The 22,138-nt window shown below is 36.2% G+C and overlaps 1 protein-coding gene across 1 annotated transcript in view; it reads left to right on the top strand.

Moving 5' to 3' along the window:
* PATJ (PATJ crumbs cell polarity complex component) overlaps positions 1–22,138 on the top strand; it is a 142,820-nt gene that overhangs the window by 37,260 nt on the left and 83,422 nt on the right. Inside the window, exon 19 of the mRNA XM_029284055.1 lies at positions 19,861–20,070. Within this exon, the coding sequence (XP_029139888.1) occupies positions 19,861–20,070 (210 nt within the window). The remainder of the gene's footprint in view (positions 1–19,860; positions 20,071–22,138) is intronic.

The following is a 22,138-nucleotide window of genomic DNA, read 5'->3' on the forward strand; positions in this document are numbered from 1 at the left end:
TTTATTTATTTGTTGGATCCATAAACAGTTTTTCATGATACACCTGACTTGCAACTGTTACATATTGCTGACATCATCTTTGTATATTATCAAGCAGCAGAAGTGCAAGACTGGGTTAAAAGCTCCTCAGGCTTCATTCTTAATTTTAAAATGTTGGTTTCATATGTGGAACCACTACATATGTGGAACCATTTTATACTTAAACGGTATTTGTCTAATAATAACTTGGTAGTACAGTGTAACGCTGTTGAAAAATCAGAAAAAAATATTAGCTAACTTCATGTCTTTCATTTTATAAACATACAACGTGACATATAGATAAGGTGAGCTTGAGCTTCTCAGATAGAAAAGAAAACATATTTGTAATTTTATAGCACTGGTGTCACGAAAACAAAAACTGAAAATAAGCAGAAGTTAAAGAATTATGCTGAGGAAAACCCAAAAGGACTTCCTTTAAACATGTTAAAAACAAAAGTAAAGAAAAAGTATCAATATAAACTAATGGTAAAAGACTAAAAGAAGGGACAGAAGTATTTGTTTTTTATTTTGATTTAGACTTCTGGAATAAAAAAAAATTAGTATTCAAGCTAGAAGCTGTGAAAAAGTAGGATGAGCAGAATTGAAGCTTGAGACTAATAGAAAGATAGCCAGAAAATACACCATTTCTTTAAATTGACTACTGTAATGCCCTCTATATGGGGCTCCCTTTGAGGAGCACCCGGAGGCTTCAACTGGTCCAGAATGCGGCCGCGCGGGCGGTGTTGGGAGGGACTCGTCACTCCCATGTAACGCCGCTGCTGCGCGAGCTGCACTGGTTGCCAGTGGCCTTCCGGGTGCGCTTTAAGGTGTTAGTTACCACCTTTAAAGCGCTCNGGCCTGGCCTAGGGAGGATTTTTAAATTGGGTTTTTTAGAAATTTTAATTACCACAACACTAAAATATTGGTTTTAATTTGGTTTTATTCGGTGGGGTGTGTGGGTCTCTCTTTGTCTTTTAATAATGTTGTGAGCCGCCCTGAGTCCTTCGGGAGAAGGGCGGGATATAAATTGAAATAATAAATAAATAAATAAATAAATAAATTAGTTTGATTCTCCAGGACCAGATGAATTGAGTCTAACTCAAATGTTGAAAAACCCCTAGGGAGGCAAATCACTAGAAGAGAGCAAATATTATCCCTGTCTTCAAAAAGGGTAAGAGGATAACCCAGCAAACTATAGATCAGTTAGTTTGAGATTAATATTGAGCAGAACATGAACTATGTAAGAAACTGGAAAAACAACATAGTAAATTGCTGGAGTGTGTCAAATAGAAATTTTGCCAGACTAGCCTAATCATTTATTTTTATTGGGTAGCTATTGTAATAGATTGAGGGAATGTTAAATGCACAATATATTTTGATTTAGCGAAGCATTTGACATAGTATGTCATAATAATACCAATTACCTAGAATACACCTAGCTTTGTTGGATGTGGTTAGAGGGTCATCTGTTTTGAATGCTTTAATTTGGATTCCTGTACTACCGTAAGCAGGAGAGTGGACAATGATCTAAACGGATTTTTTGGTGTTATGATTCTCAGATTTTATATCACAATTCTGAAATTTCAAATACTCTTTTTTCCTGAAATATACAATGTCCGTTGTAAATGGAACTGAATTCCAGAAGAAATCCTATTTCTACCAAATTTCATGCTAAAATTGGGGGAGGAAAGAACACAGTGCTAAGATAGTAAACCATTATGCCTTTTCTTTTTTTTAATAATAGAAGGATTTGCCTCAAATATTATATTGTTAATGTATAGGTTCTTTACATAGGGTTATCGTCTATAAAATCTGTATTTACTTGCTAAAATGAGAGTAGTACAGTACTTTTGTATCTGTGTACTGAAAATTGATAAAAATGTAGAACAATCATAAACTTTTCCCTTTTTTGCAACCTGCTTTGCAGTATCATATAAATAATAATATTCTATTCTATTCTATTCTATTCTATTCTAAATATTTTTTCAGTCCTTTTAACCAATGCCATTTATTCTATCTTATTTATTTCACTAATTATTTGGATTTCTCAAGAATTGAGGCTGGACCTCTGCTGAGCAGTTAGAAGGCAAAAGATTGCATACATGCCAGTTTCGTACTCTGCATTACAACTCCTTAAATTAATATAAATTCTTTAGAAACCTATTTTGAAACTAAATTTACATCATTTTTGAATGAATAACTTAATCACCTTATGTGACCAAGAAACAGGGACCAGAATGGGTCTAGGAAGATAAATGCAAGGCGAAGGAACAAATGTTGCCATCCCTTTAATGTTCTCTCCGAATTCACACCTTAATTTTCAGCTCTATAAACAAACAGCTGTTTACTTTCACAGAAAAAAAAAGTAAAGCAGCAGTATAAGGAAAAACATACCTTTCAATCTGATATGCTCCATCTGGAATTTTTGTAGAGAAACATCCCTTTCTCCCTCTCTCTCCTGCTGTTTCATTTTTCTCTGACTGAAACATATGGGTAGTTTCAGACCGTTTCTAGTATATTATGTATTCAACACTGTGATGGTTCAGTGAGCAAACAGTAAAAATAATCATGATTATACAAAGTGTTGGAAAGTTTATTTTTGCTGTTGCATAGATGACCTGATTTATGACAAGAAAAAGCTTCCTTGGGTGGGTTGAAGGGTCCTAGGGCCGGCTGAAGTATAATTGGAAGAAGGATAGAAAGCCTTGCAGAACAAAAGAACAACGGAAATATTTGAAGCTAAAAGTGGAGAATAAGATTTACAGAGACATGAAATGGAAACTTGACATAATCTTCTGAGAACAAAATCAGAATAACAGAGTTGGAAGGGACCATGAAGGTTTTCTAGCCCAAACCCTGCTCAGGCAGGAACCCCTATACCATTTCACGCAAATGGTTGTTCAATCTCTTCTTAAAAACTTCCAGTGTTGGAGCATCCATAACTTCTGGAGGCAAGTTGTTCCACTGATTAATTGTTCTGTCAGGAAAATTCTCCTTAGTTCTAGGTTGCTTCTCTTCTTGATTGGTTTCCATCCATTGCTTCTTGTCCTGCCTTCAGGTGCTTTGGAGAATAGCATGACTCCCTCTTCTTCGTGGCAACTTCTCAAATATTGGAACCCTGCTGTCATGTCACCCCTAGTTTTTCTTTTCATTAAACTAGACATATCCAATTCTAGCAACCATTCTTTATATGATTGCAGATTCCTAAGTTCATGTTCTAATGTGGAAAATGGAGAGAAATGGATTAATTGGTATATAGGCCAATCAGAATGGGGCAACTTATATCTTACTTCCTAGCTAGGGTGCATAGGAAATTGGACTGAATGCCTTTTGAGCAATAAGGAGGGAAGGGATATGAGAAGGGAGTCATTGTGCTGAACAACAAGGATCGAGAATTTTTCCTGAAAGATAACTGCTGATAGTGATAGGAAAAGTAATGTCATAACCATCAACTCTGTAGGATAAGGTTTCCTTAACAGGCCTCCAAATATATGTCAAATATAAAGTAGAGGTTTGAAAAGATTATAAATTTTAAAAAATTTGCTCTATAGTAAATTGGGCCATGCCTTGAATAAGAATGTGAAACCAGTATTAACAGATAGTCCTCGATTTGCAGCCATTTGTTCAGTGACTGTTCAATGGCCCTAGAAAAAGTGACTTATGACTGTTTTTCACACTTACGTCTGTTGTATCCCCAGGATCACAGGATTAACATTCAGGCATTTGACATCTGGCATGTATTTACAATGGTTGCATTGTCCTGGAATTATGTGATCTCCATTAGCCAGCTTCCAACAAGCAAAGTTAATGAGGAAAGCCAGATTCAATTAATGATCACATGATTCACTTAACAACTTCAGTGATTTGTGTAACAATTGTGGCAAAAGAGGTTGTAAAATAATATACAACGCACTTAACAACGGCCTTGCTTAACAACATACATTTTGGGCTCAGTTGTGGTTTCTGAGGTGTCATTTCTTGGTGCCCTTATTGCTTTTGCCTTTGGGATAACTCAAAAAAACATACTGTCAGGAGCAATTTTGTTAAATCATAATAAAATAGGGGGAAAGTGTTTAAAAGACATCTCCCCCCAAAAAACCTCCCATTCTTTTTGAGTACCTTTCCTGAGATTTTATAAGAGAAAAACTTCTCTTACATCTTCTTTTTGAAGTCTAAGTTGTTTTCCCTCCAAATAGTAGATTAAGGTCCTGTAGAATTTGAGGTTTTAAAACAGTCAAATCTGATTTGATTAACAGGCATGTTTTAGGCTTCCCCATGAAATGTAATAGAAAATCACACAACTGATAGAAGAGAATATTTGTAGCTCAGGATTGAACTGTGGAGTCCTTGGTGTTCTCTGAGCTTGGTTGTTTACTTGCAGACATTTCATTACCTAACCAGATAGCGCCATCAGTGCATCAGCACTGATGATGTTACCTAGTTTTGTGATGAAACGTCTGCAAGAAAACAACCAAGCTCAGAGAGCACCAAGGACCTCACAATCACGCATCTAGTTGGCAGCTGAAGCTACATAGGTTTGAGTTTGGCTAGTTTTTGGAGACCAGGAATGTTGGACATTGGAAAAGCATCATGAAATAAGGCAATGGGAAACCATTTTGGGTACAGTTGTCAAGAAAACTGAATTGATATTCCCTAGGGTCATCAACAGTCGACCTCAACTCAAGGCTGATTTTACTTTTAATGAAGAATTTTCTAAAGTTTATATGAACTGAGTATAGAATCATGAGGATGAATACTGCCAATGAAAATTATAGACATAGTTAATGATCCAGCAACGCTAATTCACTTTTCTGTAATGGGGAATGAGGAATCACAGAATGATACTTTGCTAATAAATGTGTTATTTTTAAAAAAAAATGCTACTAAAGAACTTAGCTAGCTGCTAGGTATAATATATAGGGAAGCTTTGTAAACACTATAATTAAACAAAACAAATACATTCTTTTGCTGTATACATATGTCAGAGTAGGTAAAAATCAACTGTATTTTTACAATGTAAGATCTAAATTGGAGACAGGTTACAAAAGAAATAGTTGAAATGTGCCTGCTTGACATGTTGTCTTTTTAAAGATTTTTTATTTTATTTTGAGGAGCTCACATTTTACAATCTTTTGGCTTTTTCAGGGAGCTATAGTTGCTTTTATTTCATGTTTAGAATTAATGGCAACTTTAGTAATATTCAGACTGAGATGTAGCTAAACATGAAGTATTGGTCATTGGCTGTAAAACTTTTAATTTTAGATTTTCCAGCATTTTAAGGCATTGGTTTATAAAGCAATTTGTGTGTTTGTGGAGAACTAGTTTGGAGTAGTGGTTAAGAGATCAGACTAGAAGCTGGAAGACCATGAATTCTAGTTCCTCCTTAGGCCCAAAGCCAGCTCAGTGACCTTGGGCCAGTCAGTTTCTCTCAACCGTAGGAAGGAGGCAATGGCAACCACTTCTGAAAAACCTTGGCAAAAAAACTGTCAGGACAACATCCAGGTTTTCTCTGAGAATTGGATACAACTGAATGACTGATTAAAAATGTGTATTTGCAAGCTGGAAATTTTTTTAGACTTCCTAGATAAAGTATATTTAATGAGAAGAACTATTCTGGTGGGCCATTTAAAACTAAACAAATAAAAAAGGTAAATAGAGTTGGCATTGCTATAATAGCCTGAATTTACTTAATAGAAAACTTAGCAGTTACTGCAATTCATAGGTGGCATACAGAAATAAAAACCTTAATAGAGCATCGTTGTTTCTGGAGGATATAGCAGAGATGACAATTAGAGGATGGAATTTCTTTAGAGGCAGGACTCTGAAAAACATAATTATCTCAGTTATGTGGGGCAGTTGGAACATTTTCCTGGAGTAAATAATCTATAAATAAACATTAAATTATTATAGTTTAAGTCTCTTACAGTACAGACAATGTTTAGGAATTAACAGATTTGTAGTCTAAGGCATCTAGAGGGCAACAGTCTTATGTCTGTTCAGTATGAATTGACTTGCTATAATTTCCATGAATGCATGGCAAGAAAAAAGCCAGACTAAAGGTGAAACAATAGGAAACTGTTGGAAAGGGGAAAAAATATTTATGTGATTGGGGTGATTCTGCCTTTCTTTCTGGATCCACATCCTTATTATTGGCAAGCCTTCCCAGCATCACCTTCTGATTAGATTAATGCAGTGGCTATCCCTGAGGCATAAGAAAATAACTTATATTAGCTGCTGGGAAGATATAAATCTGATGTTAAAAGAGCTCAGCTGGTTTCCAGTCTGTTTCCAGGTTCTTTTCAAAATACTGTGAGGAACCATTTAAAGTTTTGCGTATCCTGTGCTTGGAGCCATTCCAACAAACCCTCAGATGAGTAACCATTCAGTGTTAGACCATCTAATGAGACTTGATTCCTTCTCTGCCTCCAGCAAGGAGGAAAACAAGCACAGATGGCCAGATGGAACCAATCTTTTCCTACCTTCTTTTGTTTTCCTGATACTGGCTCTACGAAGCCTTTAGCTTGTCTATCTAGAATTTGCTAAAATATTGCTGGAAGTCATTATAGCTACCTTGGACAATGGTAAGAGAAGTTGGGAGCTGTAGTTTGGTGACACCAAGATGCCCACAGATTCATTTTCTCTGTTCTCCAGCAAATTTTGGGATGCAGGTTAAGATGTTTGTGTTCGCTCATGATTTCCAAGCATGAAGAATTATTCTTGGTTAGTATTTTTGAAGGTTTGCATTTTTAATGGATTTATGGTTATGTCTGTACATATTTATTATTTTTTCATATTAGGAACATCATTACTGCCTTTGGGGGTCTTCTAGAAAGTTGAATTGTGGGGTACAAATGGAAGCAAACTTCACACATGATTTTGATAATCCCAAAACAGCATGGTATAATTGCGTAAGCCACCTAGAGTAGCCCCAAAGCAAGATAGGTGGCAAATAAATTTAACAAATAATAATATTGGGAGTAAGAAGTTACGTGTTGGTGTTTGGCAGGTGCAGATAGAGAGAAAATCTAAATGCAAAGGGTATGGACCACATGTTTTGCTTCTAAAGCTTCCTGGAAAACTATCCTCTCTTTCCAGCAGCATTTGCAATGTATCATTATATGTTAAAGTGAGTAAGTGACATCCATTGTGACATTTGTATGGCTGATAACTTAATTTAAAAGTGTTATACTCAGAGATAATTAATGAGCTCTAATATCTCTTTGCTGTAATTACATAATAAATCATCCAAAGTAAAACTCACTTTTGCAAAGCAGGACAGAGGTTTATTGCTAAGAGAACAAAGGCCATATTTGAGGCTTTCTGTACTGTATTTCTGGAATCTTTAGCCATTCCTCACTTGTCTTTGTCTATTCCAGTATACAGTTGCTCACCATGAGCAATGCCAGATGCATTTGGAAGGTGAAGGGAATCCCCAAATGGGTGGATTGGGAATAATTTACTTGCAGGCTTTGGTTTATGGGAATGTCAAAAAGAATCTGTACCTCTATGCATTTTGCACTAATTTTGGAGATGTCCTCTTAGAGGAGTATGACATTTTATTTTCTGGATAATTTGGCTGGGATGCGACAGTTGCAAAACCCTAACTACTTATCTTCCAAATTTCATACAAAAATAAATGCCATTTTAAAAGGAGGAAGATAACACAGCACAAACTATTGTAACGTAGCCCCATTAAGCGCTATGTTATGATTTCCATTTCTAATTCATGTGCTTTCTTAAAGGAACTTTATATTTGGCTCATCATTAATTGTTTCCGGGAGACATGTTCAGTACCAAACAGATTTTTCCCATAAGGAATAATGTAGTGAGTCACAAGGCAGCCAGCACTGAAAAGTTCTAGTTTGTGCATTGAGTGCCAGCAAATGATGAGTACTTGGACAAAATTTCCCACATCAAAATTCATTGAGCACCAAATTCAAAGCAACTGAGTACTAGGATACAATATAGTCCAGAACCTGATGGCCAAATAACTAACATGAAACTGTCTTTTCGTATGTTCAAAATATCTCTCACAAGGCTATAAATTTCCTTATGCAGAATGTGCCGACATATGCTGTTGCCTGCAGTTACATCTTCTCAGCATTAGAGGTTTTAATTTTAATTTTAATTTTTAGAGATCCTGGGAAGAGCAGTCACCAATCAGTAATGCTTGGAAAATTGCTGCATCATTCTGTTTAATGAGATTGTTGAATTATAGTTCTGGTTGCAAGTTAATATCACAGTGTTTTTATCATTATAATCCCTATGCATTCAGTTTAAATTAAATATGTAGATCAATGTTAAACAGCAGTTCCAGATCTGGTATATAGAAAGTCTTCCTGTCACCAGATTATAGGTCAGGAATGGGTGAAGACATTGCTTATTCATATTAATTCTATTTTTCTTCAGGATTAAGAACATTGCATCTGCACTTTTAATTGTGCTAACTCAGATTTGCAATTGTACCAGGCTTTAAAAGTTGCTTGCAAAACCTAGTTAGTATTATAATCCAGCACATTAGATTTATTCCTGTTGAAGAGTAAGAAATTTAATTAGGAAAAGAAAGCATGTGATCTTTCAATATCATGATTTAGGATTATTTAATGCATCTCATTGTCATACTTTGAAATTTGCATAGGACTAGATGGTATATTGGCATCTAGATGCTTTCTTGTTATGTTTAATCTGTTTGACATGTGCCAATATAAACTGTTCTAGCTATATGAAGAAGGTTATTCCATAAAGAACTGAAGACCATTTCATCCTTATATCTAATCAACATAGTTATCCATTATAATGATTCCTGTGACTGTGTATCCTCTAAATATGTTGAATTTCAATTCTCATATGTTGTTGTCATAATGCCAGTGGATCTGGAAGGCACTAAATTGAAGGATAGTTTAGGGCAAACTATTAGCAACCTCTACTAACCTTTTAAAAACAGCGTTTCTTGTCCTTCATGTGTTGTGGGCAATTTTAAAAAACCTACATTGTACTTCATTAGTGTGTGTGAATGAAATACAGCACGAATTATTTTAGCTTGGGTTAGCTACATTTTCCAAGACCACATTCTCCACTTCAAACAATTCATCTGTTTCTCACACAAAATTTAAACCGATTGTTTTTCCTAATTAAAATGCAAAAAGAACTTTAAAAAAAGATTATTCTTTGTTTGCCTGTCCAATGCACTCCACTTTTCCTTGTAGCTTCAATGCTGAATTCCACTTGACTTAGATTTGTTTAGGCAGACTTGGTCATTTATACCTCCTATAGAGCTCCCTATATTTACATGGAGAGAAACTCTGTGTTTCTTCTAGGCTACAGAATGAATATCAACACTGCAACATTGCAAGTACTTGACTAATCCTGGCAGGTAAATTGGAAAGGATTTTTTTTTTCAAAATACTCTTCAGTTGATTAAGTGCACAATATATGAAACCTAGAATCAAGAGTGGCTGCCAAGTAGTTGATTGATGTAATTATCTGTATGCATCCAAAACTGGGTTAATACAGGTAGTCTCACCTTATAACCACAATTATAGTTGCTAAGCCAGGGGGTTAAGTGAGTCACACCTGATTTTACAACTTTTACCACAGTTGTTATGGAAATCACTGCAGTTAAGTGAATCATGAAGTTTTTAAGCCAGGGGTCTTCAAACCTCATAAAAGGACCAAGTTTGAAGACCCCTGCTTTAAGCAAATCTAGCTTCTCTCATTGACTTTGCTTGTTGGAGGCCGGTTGGGAACCATCACAAATAGTGACCAGAATTTTGATCATGAGACCATAGGGAAGCTGCAGTAGTCGTAAGTGTGATAACTGGTAATAAGTTACTTTTTTCCATGCTGTTATGTCAAACGGTCATTAAACGAATGATTGTAAGTGAAGGACTACCTATATTAGATTATTAATGCTAGATAATAAAATAAGTACTTTAGATGGAAGAACTAAGATGGCATTAATTTCTTCCTGTGTAGTCTCTAATACAAATCCAGGGAAATAAAGCTGTTCTTCCCCTTGATCTCCATATAATTTTTTTAGTATACTGAAAAATACAGCTTTAAAAACATGAGCTTTAAAGGTTTATCTGTTTGGCTCTTTGTTTTATAACCTGCTTGGTGGACACCTGGATGGAGCTGAATCAGCAGTTTCAGTTTGGTTTAAAAGGAGCAAAGAAAGGGCATGGAATGTCACCAGTGGAAGTGGCAGTTTAGGGAGCCTCTAGATCTAGAGGGAGGAAAGGATAAGCTGCTTAACAAAGTCATGTTCTTTTTGTATATATTTTATTAATTTTTGTAAGGTTGGGGTTAGGGTTAGGGTCATTTTGAAGGGATGGCTGGAAGAGAATCCTGCCCCAGAGGAGATGGATTGAGGAGTTATTTTATTTTTGAGGTACATAAAAATAGAACTAGTGAAACTTGAGTATCTAATTTTAATCCTGGAATACTATGAATACAGGATCCAGAATGTCTGTGAATTTTATGTCCAAACTTAGTTCTTTCTCATTTATCCCAATCAATAAGTGATTTATTCTCTTTGTGTAGTTTTCAGAAATAGTCGACCTGGGTTCTAATTTATATGGTAGAATGTTTCAAGTCTTAGCAAAGCTATTGGAAGTCACTTCTGTTTGGTGGTGGTTCATGGAATTACTGCAGGTAGACCTCAATTTACAATCATTTGTTTAACTGTTCAAAGTTACAATGGCATGTAAAAGAGTGACTAAGGACTATTTTTCACACTTACGACTGTTGCATCCCTATGATCACATAATTAAAATTTGGATGCTTGGCAACTGGCATGTATTTACGATGGTTGCAGTGTCTCAAGTCATGTGATCACCTTTTGTGTGATCTGATGAGAAAAGTGAATGAAAAAGCTGGATTCTGATGAGAAAAGTGAATGAAAAAGCTGGATTCATTTAACAATTATGTTACTAACTTAATGCCGGCAGTGATTCATTTAGCAACTATTGCAAGCAAGGTCATAAAATGGGGCAAAACTCACTTAACAGCTACCTTACTTAGCAATGGAAATTTTGGACATAATTGTTCAAGGCCTACCTGTGCTTGCTTTTATGTTGGCTAACGCTGCAGGTTAAATTTTGGTAATTATACAACATCGTCATCAAATTCCCCTTCTTTTATATTTCATGTACAAATGATACATTTCTGATTTGTCTGAGTGATTATGGAGAAGCAAATGTGTGTGAACTTAAAATATGCAGGTCTTTCGGAGGAACTAATGCTAGATTTAATTTGCAAGCATTCATAGTTTACAGTCAATGTTCAATAGCAAACCAGCACAAATTTTTACTGGATTATAGTAGCATCTGAACATCTGAGATAGCAACATTCATATTTCTGTTGCTTTTTCAAAATTAAACATGATTTCTCAGAGCCCCTGTGGTTGAACAAAACTGTCAAGATTTAATTTCATAAGCCTGAAAAGTTACTGTATAGTTTATCTGCTAAGATGGCTTCATTTCTTTAGCACAAAGATCATATCTAGTTTAAGTTATTGGGTTGAAACTGATGAATAAAAACAAAAGTGAGCTTTATTTCAATTCTATAAGTGACACTGGATTTTTCAGGCCAGCATGTTAAATAGAGAGCGACGTTAAGCACCAATTCTTTTGCCAATTCTGCCTGTAGTTATTTTTCTTTTTCTTTTTTGTCTTGTATTTTTTTCTCTAGATCTTTACTGACGTTTTCTGCAACAGAAGTCTTGATTAATGCCAGATGTATAGCAGAGCTTTATAAAATTCATTGCTATATTCTTTATTGCAGATCGATAAATACTCATCTTTTATTTTTTAAAGTTTGTCTTTCACTGTTCCAAAAACGCCCTCCACCTGGAATGCATTTACACAATTTAAGACTGAGGCAAAGTCATAGTGATAACTCAACAGTTTTACGTTTTTATTTAAAAATATTGTGTTCTCTTCACTGGGAAGAGGGTAGTCATTCTAAATGAATGCAAAGGCACAAACATCCTGTTTCTTTTAAATTTCCATGAGTGAGATATATAGGTTTAGTTACAATTAGTTCTTATACTACCCGTTTGTTTTCTGGGTGGTGTACAATAAAATTGCCAGGAACAGTTCCTCTGCTCTTGGTTTTCATGTACTAATGTTTTAATACCTTCTAGGTAACCAACAATTTCAGAGAATCTCTACAGTCAAACCTTCCTATTCTAAGCTATGTGTTTATTTAATTTATATCTTACCTTATTTTAATGAACAACTCAAGGCAGCAAACATACGTAATACTCTTCTCCCCCCCCCATTTTCTCCACAACGACAACCCTGTGAATTGAGTTGGGCTGAGAGAGAGTATCTGGTCTTCTGGTTTATAGCCTAGTGCCTTAACCACTAATTATCTACAACTACAGATTTTAAATCTCTGGCACACTCACAGGCAAACAAATTATACTATCTCCAACATGTTAGCGGTCTATGTGTGTTCATTTTTAGAAAGAAATATTTTATTTTGAGAAGGCCTTCCTATTTTTTTCCTTTGAGAGTATCAGATGCATGATTTCAGAATTGACGTACTGCATAAAGTGCCGTTTGCAATGTTTGTCCTAGTTTAGATTTAAGAACTGGATACAAACCAAGATGGCCCTCCTCTCTATTTACACATTCATAACTGACTGCAAATTTCATATTTGCTGTGCTGCCAATAATTGATGTATAGTTTCCCATTTTGAAGCAGGAAACATGCGAAAACCTGAATCCTAAGATCTGTTTAAAGTGGTTTGAAGAAAAAGCAAAACTATCCTCACAATTTTCTAAAAAGAAAAATATTGATCCCATAATTCAGTTATCTTATGTACTTATTCCCCCGTTGTGCCCATGGAAGAGAAGGAAAGAACAATAAAACAGGATAACAGAATAAAAGAGTTGGAAGGGACCTTGGAGATCTTCTAGTCCAACCCTCTGCTCAGGCAGGAGACCCTATATCATTTCAGACAAATGGTTGTACAAACTCTTCTTTAAAACCTCTAGCAACAAGGTGTGTGAACTTGCCAAGAAAGTTTTGATTGACTTTTATTTGGAGAAATTTTGGTAACTTAAATCAGAACTTATTTTATTATTTTTTTAAGGCCTTCATATCCTATCTTTTCTTCAGGGTTCTCAAGACAAGACACCAGGTTCTTGTTTCACCAATCTTGTGAAATTGATTGGCCTGAATCAATCAATCAATCAAGAAGGTGTGTAGTTGGGGTGCAGTTGGAGATAATGAGATGATTATGATAAAATTGTTTGTCATCCTTTTTAGACAGTAGTCCACCAAGAACGCCTTACTTAATGAAGCATTTAGTCTGAACAGAATTTATCTTTTTGTGCTACTTGTGATTTTTTATGTGTTTTATGTGTTTTATGTTCTCTGGTTTCTGTTGTAGTTTGCAATGTTCCTTAAAGTTCAATGTCCCTACAACTCTGTAATGAAATCCAGCGATAGAATTGATGAATTTTCTAGCAATATCAGGAATGTGGTTACAGTATGGAGTTTCTTTTCGCAGAAATATTTTATGTGTGACAGACAAGAAGAGAAAGATTTCTTCTAATTTTGGGAGAGTTACATTAGCCAAGTGTATATGTCATTATAGGATTGTTGCCAACAATATATTCAACCTTTTAGGGTTAAGTATTAAAAAGTACAGTAATTGTGCGAAGAATGTAGAAGATACAAACCAGTGAAGAAATTGTTTCATACTTCAATTTTCTTAATAATGCATTGCAAAATGCAATGCCATTACTACAGTTTCAGACTTTTAATGTGCGTTTTTCTTGGATTTGCAATATAATTTGCAAATAGACATAGACATACTGACAGTAGCAAAAGTGTTCAGAGAATAAAACGGAAGGGACAAATGACAGGGAAATATCTGTTTTGAGGTCTCTTAACTGTTCAGTGTTACAGCTCATCTATATTTGTGGCAGTAGATATTTTGCAACTTGAGAGTGCCAGATTTATAGGAAATGTATTTATCTAAACCATAAACACTAGCCTTACCAAGACAATCTTTTCTGAAAGCAACTACTAAGCACGGGGTTCACCCTTGGCATTTTCTTGTTTGTGCTCCTAAAAATAAAATGTTAAGTAAATACAAATGTTCTCAGGAAAATTGAAGTTTCAGAATAAATGGCATGGACTTGAACTCTGCTGAAGGCTTGCTGGAGGATTGAAGCTTTCTAAGAATCTGTATTAACGACGCGTCTCTTAAAGAATGCATGAAATGGTTGCTTTAACATGACAAGGGTTTATGTGCAACAGAACCAAAATATATACCTGTCAGATATTAGCCTGCATTAGGTTGGTTCATTGTTCCAGAATGTACCTTTGCCAGAAGTCTACTGTCCCATGCCTCATCTTGGCTTCTTCCTTTCCTTCATTCATTTGTATTTCAGCCTGGCAAATCCCGTTTTGTCTTATTGCATGTTGGTGCAACTCATCTTGTAGTCCAGATCTTTTGGCAATTAAGAATAAAATCTGTTTTAATAATTGAACACAATTAAATGCTAAGTGTAGAAAAATTGGCTCAATTTGGTCTTTTAGTGCCCTCTGTTGGCTAATACGGAAGATGACTATTTTATATCTGTCATCAGAAAATTGAGGAAGAATGAACTTTTTAGTAATTCACCTTCCATAATTGTAGTGAGTGTAGAGGTTGTCTTTGAAGGACAGTCAACAATCAGATAAACAAGGAAATAATTTACGAAAATGCCTCAGAATACACCCATACAAACACACACACACATATCTCAATTCACATGAAGGTACAAGGAAGAAGAGAAGCATGTTCAGACCTGCAAGATTCTGTTATTGTAACTTTTCTCACCGAAGTAGCTTAAGGTTTATGCAATGTCTGTTCCTTTGTCTGGTCTATCTTACAGAGCTGACAGTAATATAAAAAGTATTTGCCAGTTGGTAGTGTACTCTTAGCTGCTCTGTAATCTTTTGTTGTTTTATCTAGAGAGATTTGGTAATAGTAAAGTTAGATCTAGCCATGAAGACACAAAGGAGCAAAATAACATTCTGGTTTTTTAAAAAAAACACGCAAAAAACCCACAAACCACAATCTCTTGTTCAATGAAATGCTACAAAGCTAGGAAATCAGAAGCTAACACAGTATTTCCTGGGATTTGAAAACAAAATAGAAGTAGCATCTGTATAATCTATATGTTGAGTTTTATTTCTTTCATTTGTTCTTAGTAACGGAGTGGATTTACAAATGATTATTTGTCTAAAATATGAATTGCAGTTAATCATAAATGTAGATTAACTTACTGGAGCAAGTAAAAAAGATAGTGGTAATGTTTTTCTTAAGAATAAGCCATAGTTGTAACCTTAATATGTGGCTTTTGAGCCACAAAGATGTCCTAATTGCAGCTGCCCACAATGTGTAATGGCGGAGGGGGGCTGTGGCTGATGATGCATGATGATGGAACAGCTGTACTTGATTTGAACCCAACTTGTATTTATTTATATAGGGCTTAGGCCAAAATTATATAAAAGACTATCTACTCCCGTACATAATTGCAACTTTGGCTGATCCTGCTATAGAAGTGTCAAGATTGGCTTCTACTTCTGCTTTGTTTGAGATGGGACCTAAGTTACAGGATGACCTGGCGTTGAGACTGGACTCACATTTTAAAAACTCAGAAAAGGGCTTCAAGCATTTCTATTACAGAAGCCTTTTAAGTTAGAGGATATTTTTAATCCTGTTAGTTTTGAATTTTTTTAATTGGGGTATTGAATTTTAAATTGAATTTTAGATGATGCGAATCACTTGGCATCCCAAAATGGAAGAGGAGTCATACATTTTTAAAATAAATTTATAAACAGATAAGGCCCTTTTTGTAAACATTTTATGAAGAAAGGACTAAGAAAAAGTCTTTGAACTCAAATGTGGTTCTGGTCCTTTTATTGTTCAATTATCATTTAGCTTTTAGAGTGTCTCTTTACCTTCAGCTTAGTTGCCATTCAGCTGTTTTGGGGACAACCAATTCTCTGCGGCATTAAGATTGTTTCTGCATTAATTTACTCGTCTTTAGCTTTTCTCCTCCTGTACAAGAGCTCCCTCTACTTGAAGTTAATTGGTTTTGTCAAAGTTTGCTAGCTGAACATTTAAAATCCTTTGACTATCTTTTATTAATTGATATTGAAACATTTTAGTAGCAGGCATTATTCAAAATGGAACTTTTGGCCTGTAGAAAAAAGTTTGCTGGTCAATGACCGAAATAAAATAACTAATGTGTAAAAAGAGCATCTTATTAATATTATGCTATATGTTTATGCTTATAAAAGTACCAGAGCAGTTTTATCAACTCCTGGATTGATCACTGTGGAAACAGTGATCTAGAGCCTAGTGTCTAGAGCAGTGATGGCGAACCTTTTAGAGACCGAGTGCCCAAACTGCAACCCAAAAACCACTTATGTATCGTCGGGTGCTGGGTGGGTGTGGCCCATTGGGTGGGCATTGCTGCAGTGGTAACGGCAGACTGGGCGGGACTAAAAAGTTCAATCAATCAATTCTAACTTTGCCAGATCTTTTTTTTTCCCCACGAGAAGTTGAAATTGATTGATTGATTGATTGAACCATATTTTTTTTGCACATGGTGGCGGAGGCCTAAAGTGAAAAGGTTTTATAAAACCCAGCTGAAGGCCTAGGACTGGGGCGACGGTGCGCGTGCCCACAGAGAGGGCTCTGTGTGCCCCCTGTGGCACACGTGCCATAGTTTCGCCACCACGGGTCTAGAGCCTAGTCCTTCAACTATGGATTATTATTTTTTTACACCCATGCTAGGTAATCGTGACACAAAGAAGAAATTTTCCATTCCCAGTAGACTAAATAAAATCTTCATTATTATGGTAACTGACTAGTATTGCAAAGAGTAACGATCAGAATTCAGCAGAGCATTCAAAGGCGTGCTTTCTGTTGATGTACATAAAATTCTTCTAATCATCCAGAAAAAGAATGATGAGAGTCATTATTAAACTGTTGTGCAAGTCTCTATAGAAAACAGTATAATAAGACATGGGCCAGTGGTTTGACTGTTCCATCATTACAGCCGCATAACCTTTTGGCATAAGAACACTTCTTAAATCTGCCCTCGAAAATTGCTGACGGTAAAATATTAGCACATAGTAGCATAAAAGCTCTGCACTATTTAGGTACAGTTAATCAAAGCACCTAGCTGGTTTGACATTATTCAGTTGGCTTCCTAGCTCAGCATATTCCTTATTCTCTACATGCAATCTGGGATCCCATATCCAGGATCCTTGGTTTGAATGAAGCATTTCCTATTCTTCTCCAGTCATAAGGAATTTCCTGTCTTTACTTCTGAAAATAAATGGTCAGATCCGAAGAATCACAAGTACTCTGACACCACCATCATAACCTCAATACAATAGTAATGAGGTCAGTAGAAATATGGATTAAGGAAATAATATTGCAAGATAGAAATTAAATATTTCTATGAGAGAACTTTTGTGAATCTTTGCAGAGGCCATTCCATAGATCAGACCTGGGCATTTTGTAGCTCGCAGACTACATCCAGCCAGTAGGTGGTTCTAGTCTGACCTGCATTGGTGGTGGGGGGTAGTCATCATTGGCAGGGGGTGGGCCTTGGTGGGGGGGCATCATGGGGGATGGAGTGTTGGCAGTGTGGGTGTAGCAATTTCTCATGTGGACCTTTGGGGAAATTAATTGCCCACCCATGCTATAGGTGAACAGCAACAACATGGCTCAGTGGAAGGCCGTGTGATTTGCATAGAGGATGTTAGGCTTGGAATTAGGGAGTGACTATCACTATCCTATGTGGGCTGAAGAAATCAGACTTTCCTATATCTCTTTGCTGTCCTCTAGTAATGATCTGGATGTTTGCAACCCTGATACTGTAGCCTTTGGGAAAAGAGCACTAAGATGATTAAAGGCCTGGAGACTAAAACATATGAAGAACGGTTGCAGTCTAGAGAAAAGAAGGACTAGGGAGGACATGATAGCAGCATTCCAGTATTTGAGAGGCTGCTACAAGGAGGAGGGGGTTAATTTATTTTCCAAAGCATCAGAAAGCAAGATGAGAAACAATGGATGGAAACTAATCAAGGAGAGAAGCAACCTGGAATTAAGGAGAAACTTCCTAACAGTGAGGACAATTAACCAGTGGGAGAGCTTGCCTTCAGATGTTGTGGGTGCTTCATCACTCGAGGTTTTTAAGAAGAGACTGGCCAGCCACTTGTCTGAAATGATATAGGGTTTCCTGCTTGAGCATGGGGCTGGACTAGAAGACCTCCAAGGTCCCTTCCAGCTCTATTCTATTCTAGATTCTACCTTACAGTTCTGAATTCCTCTGAGAATGGCAAAAAAAAATATCTAGTCCTAGAGAATGCTCACAGATCAGTGTTAACAATCTGGAGCTAAATTGGCCCATAGTATGATTCCACTGCTAATATCTAATAGTAGGATTAAGATCCATGCCCATCTTCAACCATCATCTCTTTAGGTGGTTTTGGTCAAATTATTTTCAGCTCAGGTTAACTTACAGCATTATTTTATCGGGAACAATTGGAGTGGGACAAGCATGAGCTTCTGAAGGAAAATAATTGCTTTTGTATGTCATAATTTTCAAGATGGTTCAGATTTCAATCTTAAATAAAAATAATGGAAACAACAGGATTATCAAGACAAACTCATTATCAGTGAATGAAATCAGCATATATATCTTGGACATTCATATACATTTGTTGCTGTTTCATATTTATTGGAAGGATGGAGAGAGGTACACTAAACCAATAAACTTCTGTATAGCCCTAATGGTAGATTTAGAAGAATGGGTACAAAGTAGGTTTGGAAATCTCATGTAAGACAGAAGAGGAACAAGCTGCCTAAGTCCTGAATGCTAAAAATTGAACCACACTGACCAGAATTCGAAGCAACGCCATCCAAAATGGTGGTGTAGCCAGCTTTCTGAAGCTGAGGAAGGATGACTTGTTAACTTTCTTTCCCTGCCACTTGATAATAATTTTGGCTAATGAAAATCATTGGGCTATGAAAATCGACAGGAAGCATATGAGAAGGGGGAAAAATATTCTCTTTATATCCATCCACATTGCCAGGCCTAGAATCTCTTTTCTTCTTTGCAGTAGAAGGGGTCACTTTGAATAATTAAGACCTGAGCTGCTTCTGTTCACTTTAAATAACTGAAATGGGAATAAAGCTGCTGCTTTTATTATTTTAATAAAAGCTTTTAAGGTCTCATGACCTAGAATCTCTTGTTCTGAGGTAAGAGAGCAGTTGTGTGAAGTAAAGATAAAGTATGAATTATAGTGTGTTCAGATTGCATGTTTCTAAATTGTGTAATCACTACTTTGCTTTCCTTATATTTCAGCTAGCAAGTGCTCGAATATTCTCAGCATTTACGTATCAATGTCAGAATGAAGATATATAAAAATTGGAAGACTGCAGTATCCAATAAGTCTGAGCTAGTGAACCTTTACGAGTAATCATCTAAATACTTGAACTGTTATACTGTGGCCTGATCATCATCATGATATTCTACTGCTACTTTATTAGGCTGCTGTTTCACATTCAGTTCAGTTTGGTGTAACCACAGTTACCAATTCAAGCACATTTTGGCAGTCTTATGCCTGCCTTTTTCTCCTTCCTTAACATTTTTATCAATTTGGCTTGGTGTACTTTTTATGTTTTTATAACTTTATAGCACAATCAAGGCAATGTAATAGCAGAATATTTTGCAGATGAGTGAACATATATAGCTGGGAACTTGAAATACCATTTCTACGAAAGTATTTTTCATCTTCTTGCTTGTTTTTCAGGATCCCTTAGATCCAACAAAGACTGCATTTGTGATCAGTTCCCTTGTGCCATGTGGAGTGGCTGAACGTGGTGGTGAGCTCTTCCCTGGTGACCGCTTAGTCTCTGTGAATGATGTATATTTGCATAATATTAGTCTAAAAGAAGCTGTAGAAGTTCTAAAATCTGTACCACCTGGTGAAGTTCATCTTGGAATCTGCAAACCTTTGGGGGTAAGTGATGTTATATTTATGTTTTATAACTTGCATTTTCCAGGTCAGTAATGGTTAACATTTGAGCAAAAGTCACCAGGATTTTAATAGAAGCAAAATATATTTGCCATAAATTCTTTGAATGATTTATCCTCTTTCTGAGTTTTGCCATGATTGGAGGTCCAGATGTTGTATGCTAAAGAAACAAGAACATTTTGTCTTGGAGAAATGACGCTTTCCTTTTTTAAATCTCCTTTTTACTTCAAATTTATATCCCAGTGTTTTGCCTTAATGGATTCTTGAAATAGTTTTTTATCACTTAAAACAAAGATATACATTTACAGTTGGATTAAAATAGTAATTCATAAAACAAAACCAATAGCAGTCATTTAAGAAAACATTGGCAATCACACTAGAAACAATTAACATTGTGGAATGATTAAAGAAAAGAGTAAATGCAACTGCTGAGAGGTTTCTTTTTGCAGTAATCTATACCAGGGGTCCCCAATTCCTGGTCCATGGACCAGTACCAGTCCACGGCATGCCAGCAACCAGTCCGCACAAACAAGGAAAGCCCCATCCGCAGGATGCAGACAGCACACAAAACCACGCCCCCTCCAGTCCGTGGAAAAACCTCTCTCCATGTAACTGGTCCCTGGTACCCAAAAGGTTGGGGACCTCTGATCTATACTACTGTTAAACATTTAGGTAGCCAAAAGCAGTTGACTTAGTATCTAGCCAGAAAAACATACAGAGCAGGGCTATTTTTATTGTCCTAAAAGTACTACACAATTAATGATTTTTTGATATTGTTTTAAAAGAAAATACACATTTATTTATATACATGTGCACAGGAGTCCAAATGACCCAGCAGTCCCAGAAGAAAAAAACAGGAGTCATCTACAACATACAATGTAAAGACTGCAACAGCCACAGCATAGGAGAAATAGGCAGAAGATCAGCAGAATACATTCATAAACACCAACTAGCAGTCAGAAAACACGATGAAAACTCTTTAATTTCATAAGATATGACAGACTTAACCATAATTTCAACTCAGAAGCTGTGTCTATCCTGGTCCAAAAACACTAGAAGCCTAGCTAATTGGCCATCAATAGACACACAGACATAAACAACATCTACATACTGTGTAAAAGAGACAATCAGCAAGCCAAAACGGAAATAAAAAGACCAAACACCTTTCCACCATCAATCAACACCCAGATGAGCATAGATCAGATATGTCAAACTCGCGATGTCACATGACGTCACACAACGTATCGGGATGATTTTGCCATTGCCGGCAATGGGGTGGGCGCAGCTTCCGGATGATGCATCCGGCCTGCGGGCTGGCAGTTTGACACCCCTGGCATAGATTAACACCAAGATTAACATCAAACCAACAACCAAGAAGTAAACAATACCCTAATGAAGGAACTGCCAAACAAGCTAACAGTAAATACTCCAACAAAAGAACCACCAAGACCTCTTCCACCAATGCTGATTGACCAAACAATTAGCATATAAAATGAGAGCAAGCCGCACTCCTTACTAGCACTGATGATGTTACTTAGTTTGGATAAGAAAAATGTCTTCAAGAAAACAAACAGGCTCAGAGGGCACCAAGGACCAACCCTGAGTTACAAATATTCTCCTTTATCGGATTGTACTTTATTTATTTATCAAATTTATTTGCCGATCATTTGTTTGCAATGTTTGCAAGGCATACATTGCCACAATATATCATAATCTCAAATGAGTGAAAACTTCATTTGATACACAAAAATGCAAATATTATGCAACTTTTAAAATATAAGGCTGTTCAGACTATGTTGTTATTTCATGAGTCCACAGTGGTTTCTTTTTAATTATCACAACATAACGGTGGAGTTCTTATAGCCTCAGATATTCCTAGGTAATTCACTAGTCCCAAAACTTTAACATTTAATTAAAAAGTTAAAATATGCTGCTTAAGCCAGTGGAAAGTGTAGATAATGATGAGCTAGGAAACTGCCCTGCTGTTTTCCTTAACTTTGTTAACATAGGAATTTGTGGGCAGAAGTAATTTAAAGTAGACAGAATAAATTAG

Source organism: Protobothrops mucrosquamatus, unplaced genomic scaffold (assembly GCF_001527695.2).
Source record: "Protobothrops mucrosquamatus isolate PMUCROS unplaced genomic scaffold, P.Mucros_1.0 scaffold347, whole genome shotgun sequence".
In the NCBI taxonomy this organism is placed as follows: Eukaryota; Metazoa; Chordata; class Lepidosauria; order Squamata; family Viperidae; genus Protobothrops; species Protobothrops mucrosquamatus.